A 14,674-nucleotide genomic window follows, 5' to 3' on the forward strand; every position below is an offset into this window, starting at 1 on the left:
ACCCCTTAGGGTTATCACATCGCGGCACGCGGTCCACGCCGCCTCCCGACGGGCCATCGCCCTCGGCTAGTGGTTCTCCGCGCGGCTGCCCCGACCTGCGAGCCTCCGCTACACCGCCTCTTCGGGCTGTAAAGCTGCGGCATGCGGTCACCGCCGCCGCCCGAGGCCGTCCCCGCGGTTGCACCGACCTGCGAGCCGCCGCTACACCACCTCTTTGAGCTGTAGCACTGCGGAACGCGGTCCCCGCCGCCGCCTCGCGGTTCCCGCCGCCGCCCCGAGGTCTTCCCTCCGTCACCCAGGCCCGCTTGCCGCCGCTGCGTCGCCCTTCGGGCCGTAGCGCCGCGGCCCGCGGTCCACGCCGCCGTCACCGCGCGTCGACCTCCCGTGGTATGCGCCGCGCCGTCTCCCTTGGCGCGGGAACGCCACCATCCGCGCCGGTCTTCGTCACGCTGTCAGGGTTCTTCGCCTACTTCGAGCACCGCCGCCGCACTCCTAACCTAGCCGCCGCCGCCGTCAGGCCGCCGCGGCGGCTCTTCTTTGGCCACTGCCGCCGCTACCTTCGTAGCCGCCGCCGCCGCCGCCCGTCCACCCCCTTCATCTTCGTCCAAGCACCAGCCCATCGCCAGCGTCACCGTCATCTACCCCGACCACTTCGTCTACTCCGACCACCGTTGGTGACATCGGCCCTGCGCCGATAGACGCCGCAATTGTCGTCGAGTTCTTCTCTGCTGGCCCCTCCGACTTCTCCGACATGGTGAACAGCTCGTGCAGGTCCCTCGTCTACGCATGCCCGGTGCTGGCAACACCGATGCGTGCCTTCATCCACGACGTGTCCCCGGGCCTGGCAAGCCTGGTCGGCGCTTCGTCAACTTCGTCTTCGTCCGTCTACGCATGCCCGGTGCTGGCAACACCGGTGCGCGCCTTCGTCCACGATGTGTCCCCGGACTTGGCAAACCCGTCGCGACGCGTCGTCAACAACATCTTCTTCCCGGCGCACCACTACTTCAACACCCTTGCGCCCATGCTAACTCGGCGCCCCCTTGCGCCCGCGGCTCCACGGCGACCTCCTCGACACCGGCCACCTCGACTCGACATCGACCACGGCATTCTTCGCACGGCTACCTCGACCACGGCTACACCATCCTACGCTCTCGGATACATCGACATCGGCACAAAGGGCTATCATCCGCTTGAGCAACTCGTCGGCTTCCTCTACAGTCAATGCGTCCGCGACGCGACACCGTCCACGACGCTCCCGCTAGGACTGCGGGGGGATGTCAGTCTGTCGGCTGCTATTCTCTCCAGTCTGACCGTCCGCGACGCTCATGTTGTTCGCAACGCTACCGCTATGACTGCGGGGGATGTTAGAGATATATTTGGGTTACATGTATTTGGTAGTTTAGGATTCCTACCTTATCTCTAGGAGAGGTGTCTTGCCCTCCAAATCTTGTACTCAATATATACTCGCCCTCGAGGCTCGATAATATATCCATCATATTCCGCAACAATTCCTCTCTCCCTACTAACACTTGAGGCAGTTCTTCTACCTGAAAGCCATCGTCTCCTCCGACCCTTCGCGTGGGCGTGGGGACTACACGGTGATGCTGATGCACCACCCAGAGAACCAGCTCTCGTTTGCAAGAGCCGGCGACAAGCATTGGACCTGGGTCAAATTCGACAACAACATATGGTTCGCCGACTGCATCTACCACGCCGGCGTGTTCTACGCGCAGACCTTCACCGGGGCCATTCACGCCATCGACGTCGGTCGCGACTCGTTCACCCATGGACTGATCCTGAAGAAATCCATCCCCAGGTTCTGCAACGTCTACATAGTGCGCACCCCGGAGGGTGACATCCTTCAGCTGCTGAGGATCACATCAACCGTTGAGAAGCGGGAGCGAACCGCCACGATTGAAGTTTACAAGGTTAACTTGGAGAAACAGGGTGTCGGGCCCATCGATAGCTTGGGGGACAATGCGGTTTTCATAGGGACCAGTTACTCGTCCTGCCTACCCGTGAAGGATTATCCGCAGCTGATGCCAAACCACATATATTGCGATGACGACGATGAGTACTGGCTTCGTGAAAAAGATGGCTGCCGAGATGTTGGAGTGTACGATTTTGAAGAAGACCATGTGAACGATCTAGTATCTCCACAACCATGGCTTAATTGGCCGCCTCCAATTTGGATTACTCCAAGTTTTACAAAAATTGTGAAGGTAGGATAGGAATGCTAGCACCCATGTGTTCATTTCGGATTTGAATATCAAATATGCTTACTTATAACATTGCTCGCTTGTTTAGACCTCCTTTGGTTTGGAAGAATTTTATAGAATAGGATTCTTATAGGAATTTTTTCTTTGGAGTCCCTTCATACAAAAATATAAGACGTTTTTGCAGTTCAACTGAGCTGCAAGAACGTCTTTCGTATGGAGGGAGTAGAAAACATTTTGGGTATTTGGATGTAGCATAAATATATAAAATAAGAATTATTTTTTTGATACAACATGTATCATTTTAAGTATTTGTGTTGCACAATAAAAATCCAATGTTTTACATACTGTAGAAGAATGTATTGTTGACCTGCAAAGTATGAAATTAATATTTTGTATTTTGTTTGGAAAACAAAAGGAGAAATTTGGTTGTATTGCTAGAGTCTTTGGTTTCTAGTATGCAAAGTTTACATCCTTTAAAATTAACCACAGTTTTATGCCATGAAATTAGGAGTACCAGGTTTTGCTCTCCATTTTTGTGAGGACTACTGAAAAGTCATTCTGTTGGAATTTAGTTCCTATTTCATAAATAACCATTTGGAGCAAACTATAAAGACGTCTTTTTCCCACTTGATAGCTCATTGTGTCAGTTAAAATCTGAATATTGCCCAGTTCGCGTGAAATCCTTTTGGGTTTCGACTTGAATGTTCTTTTATATATGAACTGTGCACAGCCCAACACTTAGTAGTGTACCTTGTTGTTTTCCAGGATATATAATCAAGATTGAGGGGATGCTTTGGTCGATAACTTTGCTAAGGAAGTTTGATTCTGAACAAGCGCACATCGGTCTTGAATTAAGATTACAATTGTGACGTTATTTATTTCTGAGCCCAGATGCCTTATGTATGTTGATGCCTTTCTTGTAGAACATTTACAAGTTCAAGGAGCGGTTAGGTGCTGCGTGTTTTGTGTCCCGGAAAAAAAAATATGACAAGGATTCCTGTAGTGGCAATTCAAAGAAATGGAATGGTTATATTTTGATGTTTGGTTTGAGGGATGGAATGGAATGGATTTGTTCATCTCACCTAGAATTGGATTGGATTTCAGTTAAACAAAAAATTGCTAAATAAAGTGGCCATCCATCCATCCATCCATGCAACAAAGGCTTGACACGCTCTACCAAAAACAAATCCCAGAGAACCGAAGGCGCGTGAGCAATTGGATTTCATTCATCCATGAATGCATCAATTAGATTCCAGAACAAACCGAAGGCTGCACGCTGGCAGAGAACCAGAAAAGAAAAGAATCAGACTCAAATAGCAGAGATCAACAGCCCCCCTGCACAAGATCCCGGCATGCTCAGGCGCGGCCAACGGCCACCACTGGGAGCAGCTCCACCGTCAAGCGTGATGACACAACGCTTCCCGGCATGGGGGGCCTGGTGCGACGCAGTTCATCGTCACCCGCGCGGTCCGAGCTCATTCATGGTCATCCACACCATGGCCTCCACGACCACCTTGGACACTCATCGACGAGTTCACGCATGCAAAGCATCGACGTCGGGCGCCTGCAAGGGCGGTCTGGACGAGGCGACGCGTGCTCCCGGCGGCGGCGTCTCCCGGGTGGGTCACGGGAGGAAAGGAAGGAAGGAACACCAGATATGGTCGCGGGAGGAAGAGCCGAAGAGGATCGGTTCCACGTGGTCCGCTCGATTTGGAGAGGCCGCGCGGAAGAATATGCCATCCTAGGAACGAGTGGATTCTGGTTTCTCAGGTCATCCAAACACGAGAATGAGCTCTAGGAATGGAACGAACCCTTGTCGTTCCACGCTCCGCTTCGTGACAACAACCAAATACACCTTAAATGCATATATGCTTATCCAAATCTAAAGGTTGTTCACTTGTTCGCATGTTTTCGTGTTGACATTGTATTTACAATTAAGACATAAAACTGTAACTACAATGATATCTCTAGTTCCCTAAAATGAAATTCTGTGAGCTCCATAGCTTATATTTTTATCATGATATCCCTACCTTGATTTGGAGATATTTTAATTTGGTTAGGTTCCAATAGGACAAGAGCAACGGTGTCATTTATCACAATTGAAGTGATAATTTTAACTCTTAGATCAATATTTGGACTAGAAATCAAGTTATCTAGTAGGAAATTCACCTGGGCTAATAATCTTGTTGATCTTATTACGTCCATTATAGATAGGATCTTATGGAACATTGAATTAGATAAACTATTTCCTTTAGGCTCTTGCTTGGCTCTACCAAGAGTTGGCAGTGATCACACTCATTCTTTTGGACTCGGGTGTGAACGCTGGATCTAATAGGTTTAAAAGAAAATAAATAGTGGTTACTTAGAGAAGACTTCAAAGATCTGGTTACGAAGATCTGGAAAGAGCCATTAGTGGCCCATCTGCTATTAATATCTGGCAGACTAAAATTACGAAGTTTAGAAGAGTAACTTAGGGTTGCCTAAAAGAAGAGCAACTTAGGGGTGTGGTTTTAATATAGAATGCTCAAAAAAAGCTTATGGAAGAGTATGACGCCTTGGGTATTAAATCTGAGACCTGAACTCTCTGATACAAAGCAGAATAGGCTTAAATCATTCATGATGAGATTAAGATAATTTGGTTGAAAGAGGAGATTAAGGCTAAGTAGATTTCTAAAGTTATAGATTTTCTGAAGGAAGATAGGAACACTGCATACATTCATGCAGTAGCTAACCAGAGAAGAAGGAAAACCCACATCCATTCCTTGGATAGCCCCTATGGACCTATTTATGAGAATTAAGAGATGTTGGAGGTAGCTTCTGGTTATTATAGAAAACTTTCTAAAAAAGCATAAATCTGATTTTAAACTTAATCCTGAATTTTTAATGAGACTGAAAAGGCTCTAGTAGAAGAAAACACCCTCCTGCAATCATTCTTCACTGTAGAAGAGGTTAAGAAAGCTGTTTTCTATTCTTATTCTGACGGGGCTCCTGGCCTAGATGAGACCCCTTTCTTTTTTATCAGCACTTTTGGGATCTGATAAAAGATGACCTCATGAATTCACATTCATAGTTTATAAAACTTTGCATGCTCACTCTTATCCCTAGGCTCCGTCACTATTCACAATCCAGTTTAATCCACTTGCTGTCGGTTGGAGGGGAGCATTTATCTCCATAGTCCAGTTCATCAACAAGCTCGATGGATCTCTTCAGCTGGCTCCAGATTGCCCACAACACAGTAACTGCAATCTTCAACTCCAGCACATGTCTGCTCCAAATTGTTGTTGGCAATTCCACACCAAACTGTTCCGAGACCGCATCCCACACAAGTCTCGCGTGAGCAGAGCATGGTGTAGCTATTCCTCTGCTTCAGCTCACTGAAGCAAAGCAGGGTCGTAAGAGGTTCTTGACCACCCCCCACCAGAAAATTCGAATTTTAGGCATTACTTTGAGCTTCCATAGCGACTTCCACACTGAACCGTATCATCTTCTCACAAGCTGGTCTTCTAGCGAGGTAAAAGATTCAATCATTCAATAACTTCAAAGTTGATTTTCAATTATTTCTTTGTTTTGTTTTCACAAACGCTAGAAAAAAATCTAACCATGACCTGTTGACGTGCATGAAGTCGACTTGGTTCAAGAAAAGTTGCCGGTATCAACCCAAGTTTACTGATCGTCAACTAATCTGTTCCTAAAACATCTTTCTTTGTGTAACAGAGAATATCATAGAACATAGCTTTGAGGTATATTTCAAAGTGACAGAACGGTACCTTGAGTATATCATACATGATCCTATAGATGCACATTTTCTGGAAACTTCTTAAGATGTGTCTTTGGATTGCAAGCAGTATATTTTCGATAGCATGGTTTTATACAGAGGAGCGATATAAGGTGAAGTAATATCCGGTTTCTGGAAAGAAAATAAATCCTACAAGTAAGATTACTAGGAATCATGTATTCATATAGATCAATACAAGATTGCAACTTAAAAGATAAGTATACAGATGGTTTTGCATCAGGATGAGAAAGACCCAAATATTGCTTTCCCTGCTCAAGTAGGACTGCTATCAGATAGTTCAATTTGGGCATCTCAATCATAACCACTCAAAATTAAGAAACATGTGGAGCATATGCATGGCGGCCATAATATATATGTGAAAAGAAGGGAAACACTTTATAAAGCCACACAAAAGAAGATACCAATAAAAAATAACTAAGATGGGGAATAAATGTATCTCCTGGAGATAATTGCATCAAAATTACCAAAACAAGAAGTGGTGTTAAGATGGAGGAGAAATGTATTTTCAGCCATCATGTAATGCTGCTATCTTAGTGCTACCATTCACTTTGAGAAGGCCTACAGGACGAAAGCCAAGTCAAGAACTTTACACCGAAAGTATCAACAATAGATAAAAACATTGCCTACCTAAATCTCCGTACAGCATCAATTGATTACCGGTATACTTACCAGTTATAAATAAAAGACCACAAAAGTTAAAAGACATAACATAACCACTTCTGTTTTTCTTTTCATTTTTTTGATAACAAGAATTTCCTCTTTGTTGATTAATCAGGCTACAGACATGCTGTAAACAGTACAGAAGGCAGGTACTAGTGACCATGAGACCAGGACAAAGTAGCCCTAGCAAATGTTGCATCTTTTGCACACAAATGAGTAGCAAAAATGGCAGACCGTTTTACAAAGTTTATAGTGCAGAAACTAAATAAGCCTGATATGACAACCACTTTATTCTGCATCCCTATCATGTGAAGAGGGGGGAAACACCAGAAACATGAGGCATGGTATCAGGTTACTCATCTTTTGCTTATTGGGTCCTTTGCACCATACAGACTTAGATAGCAAAGACATAGTAGATAGTACTCCCTCCGATCCATATTACTTGTCGCTCAAATGGATGTATCTAGCATCCATTTGAGCGACAAGAACTATGGATCGGAGGGAGTACTAAACATTATCACCAGTGACTCACTCGCGCGACAATGCAACGGACTTGTCCATCATGGATTCCTTTAGTGCAGCTCCGAAATATCAGCAGTAAGCACCTTCACAGTTGACAACCCATCGAACAACGGTTTTCCATCCACACCACCACCATTGTTACCTTCCATCGAGAAGAAGGAATGCTGAACAAGACTTTCTCTGAGCCTATGTCTCCTAAGCTTCAGATAAGCGCTCCATTCATACCGTGTGGAGATACTACCATCGGCACCAGAAACATGCTGCAGATATTGCCATAGAAGGCCTGATTCCTCATTTTCAGAAAGAAGGAGCACGCCTCCTTGGATGTCCGGCACCAGAGAGAAGGCCATCACCTGCAACTTGATCCGGTGCTTCAACGACCAGGCCCAGCTCTCGTGATCCTCTAGAACCCAGAGATCAGCCGTGCTGCCATGGTAGTCGTACAATCCAAGAGTGCCGTTCATCTCAAACGGCTCAAGAAAGGCGCCCTCGACTGGCGAAAGCAGATGCTGGAAGGACTCGGCCATGGTGTCGAACACCAGCATGTTGTTCACCTTGCCGTTGCCACCAGCACCAGGCAACTTAATGGGCTGCCAGTAAAGCCTGCCGCCTGCCAGGCCGTGCGGTTGAAATGACACCATCATCGGCATCGCCCGCGCTAGATCTCCGGACGTCCACGGCTCGAGAGCCTTCCCGATGCACCTGAGGTCGCCGGACCCGAGTGTGTACACCTGGTATACGGCACGGAACTGGCCGTCCTCGGTTGTCTTCAAGCAGCACAGAACTCGGTAGGACCCCGACGGGCGGTGGAAGTATAACCCGGCGATGCAGTAGACGTGAAGCAGCGGGAGGGGCGCGTGCTGGCGAGTCGCCGGGTTGCAGATGTAGACGCCGCCGTAGGCGACGAGGATAAGGAGGCCGTCGCAGGAGGCGAGCACATCGAAGTGCTCGTCGGCTGCGGTCCGGGCCGCCCGCGCGACGGGGCGCCGCTCGCCGGTGCTGTGGTCGAGGGCGTCGATCCTTCTTTCATGGGTGTCTTCGGTGGTGACGAGCGGGAGCGAGGGCTGGCGGCGGTGGTGGGCGAAGAGGAATTTGGCGTCGGAGGTGAGGCGGCGGTGCCAGGAGCGGCAGACGGCGCGGCAGCGGACGAGGGGCTTCGGCGGCAGGCGGATGAGAATCTCCCAGGTGACGATCTCCTCAGGGAGGTGAGGCCCGCCGACGGCCGCTTCTGCCATGCTCCTCCTACTGGATCTTGGGGGAATTTGTTCTAGCGGCAACGCCGCAGGAAACGGAGCAGCTCGTTCAGGATCTTAGTTTTTTTTTTCTTTGAGCAAAGGTCAGGATCTCAGGTGAAGTCTTCCAGGTTTTTTTTTAGACATTGAAGGCGTCTTCTAGTCTCCCTTTTTTTTTGTTTGGGAAACCATGGTTGCTTTATTCAACTAAAACATAGGTACAATCAAAGTGTCATGAGGCTGCACTAGCCAACTATAACGACCATGGGCTAAAATAGCACACTCTTTATAAAATTATGAGCTTTCATATTGGATGTTCTTCCTTCATGAATTATTCGAGCCTCTTCAAACTCCTGTCGTCGTATATTGATCTCTCGTAGAATGGAGCTATAGGCGCACCTGCTGCCTTCGTTAATGTGCTTCACCACCGATTCTGAGTCGCATGCAATGATGTTCCGGTTTAGGTTCAGGTCAGTTTCAAGAGATAATGCCTCCAGGCATGCCATAGCTTCCAGCGTGCACGGATCATCGCACACGTCAATTATGCGTGCTGACGAGCCGAGGTAGATACCCTGGTCGTCCCGGCATAGGGCCGCCACCCCGCCCTTGTTGCAGTTCTTGGCAATGCCACCATCAACATTTATCTTGACCATACCTCCCATCGGTGGAATCCACTTCTGTACACGTACGTGTCGATGCCCTACCTTCACCTGCTTCTGTGTAGTATTTTCGACGATCTCCAAATCAGCTAGATACCTCATAATGAATCCATGAATAACTTCTGGGCTTTGGAAGATTGCCTCATGGGTTGCTTTCCTTCTAACACCCGAGATCACCCACAATGTGATGATCAACTTTGTAAAGTCTACATGCGGCACCGATTCTAGCATATGGAACAACCACTCCTTGGCATCCGGACTGTTCAACAAGCTCATATGTTCTGTAAGTGATTCGTCAATGAGCGCCCATACACACCTCACCATGGTGCAATCAAGGAGGGAATGACGCCATGTATCATTTTCTACCCCACATAGCTCACATCTCGGTGTTGTTGCCATATGTCTATGGTGTAGCTCGACACCAGAAGGCATAGATCACTGAGCCAAGCGCCAAACAAAAACCCGGACTTTGGATGGGACTTTAATCTTTCATAGCGTTGTTCAGGCCTTCTCTAACCGGGTTGAGCTCGAACTTGGTCTACCTTCCAACCAGTCTTCCCGTACTTTCTTAGTTGTGATCAACATGCGATAACAAGATCTTACCGAGAAGACGTCTGTATTCTCATGATGCCATGCCCAAAAATCCTCTTGCTGGACTGTTCTGATGGGAATCGTTGAAATTGCCTTGACGTCCATGGTCAAGAAATGCCTACTAAGCTCGGCCCTGTCCCACCAACCTGTTGTTGCATTGATCAGTTCAGATACTAACTGGGGTGGTGCATCTGAAATGGCCACCACCGGCTCCGATCTTGGTATCCAATTATCCTGCCATGCATGTGTTGACTACCCATTACCTATTCTTCGAATAAGACCCAATTTAAGTATGTCTGCCTTCAATCAAAGCATGCCACACCTTAGACGGTGATGAACCAAGTGTTGCATGCAGTATATCGGTGTCTGGATAGTAGACAGGCTTGATAATTCTCGCACTTAGGGTCTCTGGTGTTTGCAAGATTCTCCACACTTGTCGGGCTAGCAAAGCCAAGTTAAACAACTCAAAGTCTCAAAATCCATGAAGGCGCCTTCTAGTATTAGGCCAACTCTGGCCGCGTCCGTCCGAGGCCTAATAGACACAAATAGCGGCCCAACCCGCGTGAGCAAACAAACAAACATCTACTTTTTGTCCGTTGCCGAGTTACTTTTGCCTGAATTGAACCGTGTTTGCGTCGAAAAGGACAGCGCCCAGACCGGCGAAATGTGCGCCCTTGTCGTCCCTGACCCGCCCGTCGGTGAAACAACCCATTTTTCTCTTTTCTTATGTGGCCTGCCCCGCCCCTGCCACCGCCTTCACCGTCCAACTTTTATGGCCGCCTCCTCGCTGTCCAGCCTGGCCGCCCAAACCACGACCACCCCCTCGCCATAGCCGCCCCACGCCTGCGTTTTATAGGAGTTCTTGCTGGCGTTTATGGCTTTTTGTCGCTACATCCGCTCCTAGGGAAGCTACGGCCTCCGGCGACGCCCATCGACCCCAACACCTTTTGACAGGCACTACAAAAGCCGTCGGACATCAACGCCAACCTTGCCTGTTGCCTGCAAGGGGAGCCCATGGTGCTCTTCACCGGCCGCGTCTCCATCATGACCGCAAGGTGTTAGACACTTTGCTCACAAGGTACCATGAATAGTGGGGACAATTATTTTTTTCCACGACTTTATTTGTTCATCAGATGATTCGTCCTCGAAAGACGAAGAGCTTGTGGTTGCTCCAGTGGTCGTCAATGACCACATTCCTAGGCGACGACCTCGGTTCAGGGGATCAATCCCGGCCATGCTCTGGCCTTGAACCGCAATAGGGAGAGCGGTTGCGCCCTTCTCTATGTCGATTACTTTGAGGATTCCCGGCTCTTCAAATCACATTTTTTTCCGCTGCCGATTCCGGATGGCGAGAGATGTATTTAATCTTATTTGGGAGGGAGTGGTAGCATATGACCCATACTTTGAGTGCAAAGAGGATACCCTTGGCAAGGTTGGCTTCTCCTCTTACCAGAAATGCACAACGGCTATTCGCATGCTTGCATATGAAATTACGGGCGATCTTGTGGATGGGTACATACGTATGTGTGAGACCACATGTCTCAAGTCAATGTATAGTTTTCTGCAAGGCTGTGGTGGTAGTGTTTGGCCCTGAGTACTTGAGAGAGCCATATGCCGGAGATACAGCAGGGTTGTTGGAGACCAATACAGATAGACGCTTTCCGGGAATGCTTGGGATCATAGATTGTATGCGCTGGAAGTGGAAGAACTATCCATTTGCTTGGCAGGGGCAACACAAGGGGCGTGTCAAATGTTGCACTATCACACTAGAAGCCATGGCCTCACAAAAACTTTGGATATAGCACTCTTTCTTTGGCATGGTTGAAGGAAATATGCCCTAGAGGCAATAATAAAGTTATTATTTATATTTCCTTATATCATGATAAATGTTTATTATTCATGCTAGAATTGTATTAGCCGGAAACTTAGTACATGTGTGAATACATAGACAAAACATAGTGTCCCTAGTATGCCTCTACTAGACTAGCTCGTTAATCAAAGATGGTTATGTTTCCTAGCCATAGACATGTGTTGTCATTTGATGAACGGGATCACATCATTAGGAGAATGATGTGATGGACAAGACCCATCCGTTAGCTTAGCATCCTGATCGTTACAGTCTCATTGCTACTGCTTTCTTCATGACTTATACATATTCCTCAGACTATGATATTATGCAACTCCCGAATACCGGAGGAACACCTTGTGTGCTATCAAACGGCACAACATTACAGGGTGATTATAAAGATGCTCTACAGGTGTCTCCGAAGGTGTTCGTTGGTTTGGCATAGATTGAGAATATAATTTGTCACTCCGTGTATCGGAGAGGTATCTCTGGGCCCTCTCGGTAATGCTCATCACTATAAGCCTTGCAAGGAATGTGACTAATGAGTTAGTTGTGGGATGAAGTATTACGGAAGAGTAAAGAGACTTGCCGGTAATGAGATTGAACTAGGTATGATGATACCGACGATCGAATCTCGGGCAAGTAGCATACCGATGACAAAGGGAACACCGTATGTTGTTATGCTATTTGACCGATAAAGATCTTTGTAGAATATGTAGGAGCCAATATGAGCATCCTGGTTCCGCTATTGGTTATTGATTGGAGATGTGTCTCGATCATGTCTACATAGTCCTCGAACCCGTAGGGCCCGCACGCTTAACGTTCAATGACGATTTGTATTATGAGTTATGTGTTTTTTATGATCAAAGTTTGTTCGGAGTCCCGGATGAGATCACGGACGTGACGAGGAATCTCGAAATGGTCGAGACATAAAGATTGATATATTGGAAGGTTACGTTCGGACACCGGAAAGGTTTCGGAATCATTCGGGCATTTTTCGGAGTATCGGGAGGTTACCAGAACCCCCCGGGAAAGTAGTGGGCCTTATTGGGCTTTACTAGAAAGAAGAAGAGGGCCGCAGGGTGCGCCCCCCTTGGCTGGTCCAAATTGGACTAGGAGGGGGCGACCCCCCCCCTCTTTCCTTCTCCCTCTCCACCTCCTTCCCTCTCCCTCTGTTGGAAAAGGAAGGGGACTCCAACTAGGATTGGGAATCCTATTTGGACTCCCCCTATAGGTGCGCCCCTCCTAGGCCGGCCTCCTCCTCCTCCCTCCTTTATATACAGGGGCAAGGGGGCACCCCAAGGCACAACAGTTGTTCTCTTAGCTGTGTGCGGTGCCCCCTTCCATAGTTTAACACCTCGGTCATATCATCGTAGTGCTTAGGCGAAGCCTTGCGCCAGTAACATCATCAACACTATCGCCATGCCATCATGCTGATGGAACTCTCCCTCGTCCTCAACTGGATCAAGAGCTCGAGGGACGTCATCGTGCTGAATGTGTGCTGAACACGGAGGTGCCGTACGTTCGGTACTTGGATCGGTTGGATCGTGAAGACGTTCGACTACATCAACCGTATTACTAAACGCTTCCACTTTCGGTCTACGTGGGTACGTGGACACACTCTCCCGTCTCGTTGCTATGCATCTCCTAGATAGATCTTGCATGATCGTAGGAAAATTTTGAATTACTGTGTTCCCCAACAGTGGCATCCGAGCCAGGTCTATGCGTAGATGGTTTATGCACGAGTAGAACACAAAGAGTTGTCGGCGATAATAGTCATACTGCTTACCACCAACGTCTTACTTTGATTCGGCGGTATTGTTGGATGAAGCGGCCCGGACCGACATTACATGACCACGTTCAAGAGACTAGTTCTATCGACGTGCTTTTGCACATAGGTGGCTGGCGGGTGTCTGTTTCTCCAACTTTAGTTGAATCGAGTTTCACTACAGTCGGTCCTTGTTGAAGGTTAAAACATCACACTTGACGAAAAATCGTTGTGGTTTTGATGCGTAGGTAAGAACGGTTCTTGCTAGAAGCCCGTAGTAGCCACATAAAACTTGCAACAACAAAGTAGAGGATGTCAAACTTGTTTTTGCAGGGCTTGTTGTGATGTGATATGGTCAAGACATGGCGTGATATAAATTGTTGTATGAGATGATCATGTTTTGTAATAGAGTTATCGACAACTGGCAGGAGCCATATGGTTGTCGCTTTATTGTATGAAATGCAATCACCATATAATTGCTTTACTTTATCACTAAGAGGTAGCGATAGTCGTAGTAGTAATAGTTGGCGAGATGACAATGATGCTACCATGGACATCAAGGTGTCAAGCGGGTGACGATGGAGATCATGACGATGCTTCGGTGATGGGGATCATGAGCACAAGATGATGATGACCATATCATGTCACATATTTTGATTGCATGTGATGTTTATATTTTATGCATCTTATTTTGCTTAGTACAGCGGTAGCATTATAAGATGATCCCTTACTAAATTTCAAGGTATAAGTGTTCTCCCTGAGTATGCACCGTTGCTAAAGTTCGTCGTGCTGAGACACCACGTGATGATCGGGTGTGATAAGCTCTACGTTCACATACAATGGGTGCAAGCTAGTTTTGCACGTGCAAAATACTCGGGTTAAACTTGACGAGCCTAGCATATGCAGATATGGCCTCGGAACATAGAGACTGAAAGGTCGAACATGAATCATATAGTAGATATGATCAACATAGTGATGTTCACCATTGAAAACTACTCCATCTCACGTGAGATCGGACATGGTTTAGTTGATTTGGATCACGTGATCATTTAGATGACTAGAGGGATGTCTATCTAAGTGGGAGTTCTTAAGTAATATGATTAATTGAACTTTAATTTATCATGAACTTAGTCCTGATAGTTTTGCATGCCTATGTTGTTGTAGATCAATGGCCCGTGCTACCGTTCCCTTGAATTTTAATGCATTCCTAGAGAAAGCTAAGTTGAAAGATGATCGTAGCAATTACACGGACTAGGTCCGTAACTTGAGGATTATCCTCATTGCTGCAAAGAAGAATTACGTCCTGGAAGCACCGCTAGGTGCTAGGCCTGTTGCAGATGCAACTGCGGATGTTGTGAATGTCTGGCAGAGCAAAGCTAAT

The 14,674-nt window shown here is 47.4% G+C and overlaps 1 protein-coding gene across 2 annotated transcripts; it reads right to left on the minus strand.

The window, feature by feature from the left end:
- Positions 1 to 6,844: 6,844 nt before the first annotated feature.
- On the minus strand, positions 6,845 to 8,545 carry LOC123159639 (F-box protein At5g49610). 2 transcript variants are annotated; one of them, XR_006479822.1, is made up of 2 exons: positions 7,172 to 8,545; positions 6,845 to 7,138 (listed from the first exon to the last, which is right to left on the minus strand). XR_006479822.1 is itself a non-coding variant. In XM_044577453.1 (2 exons), the coding sequence occupies exon 1, from the start codon at positions 8,430 to 8,432 to the stop codon at positions 7,248 to 7,250; it is 1,185 nt and encodes a 394-aa protein (XP_044433388.1). In that variant the 5' UTR covers positions 8,433 to 8,545; the 3' UTR covers positions 6,845 to 7,104; positions 7,210 to 7,247. The 2 variants fall into 2 exon arrangements, 1 of the variants encoding a protein (XP_044433388.1); XM_044577453.1 differs by having other exon boundaries at positions 6,845 to 7,104; positions 7,210 to 8,545.
- Between the last annotated feature and the right edge of the window lie 6,129 nt (positions 8,546 to 14,674).

Source organism: Triticum aestivum, chromosome 7B (assembly GCF_018294505.1).
Source record: "Triticum aestivum cultivar Chinese Spring chromosome 7B, IWGSC CS RefSeq v2.1, whole genome shotgun sequence".
In the NCBI taxonomy this organism is placed as follows: Eukaryota; Viridiplantae; Streptophyta; class Magnoliopsida; order Poales; family Poaceae; genus Triticum; species Triticum aestivum.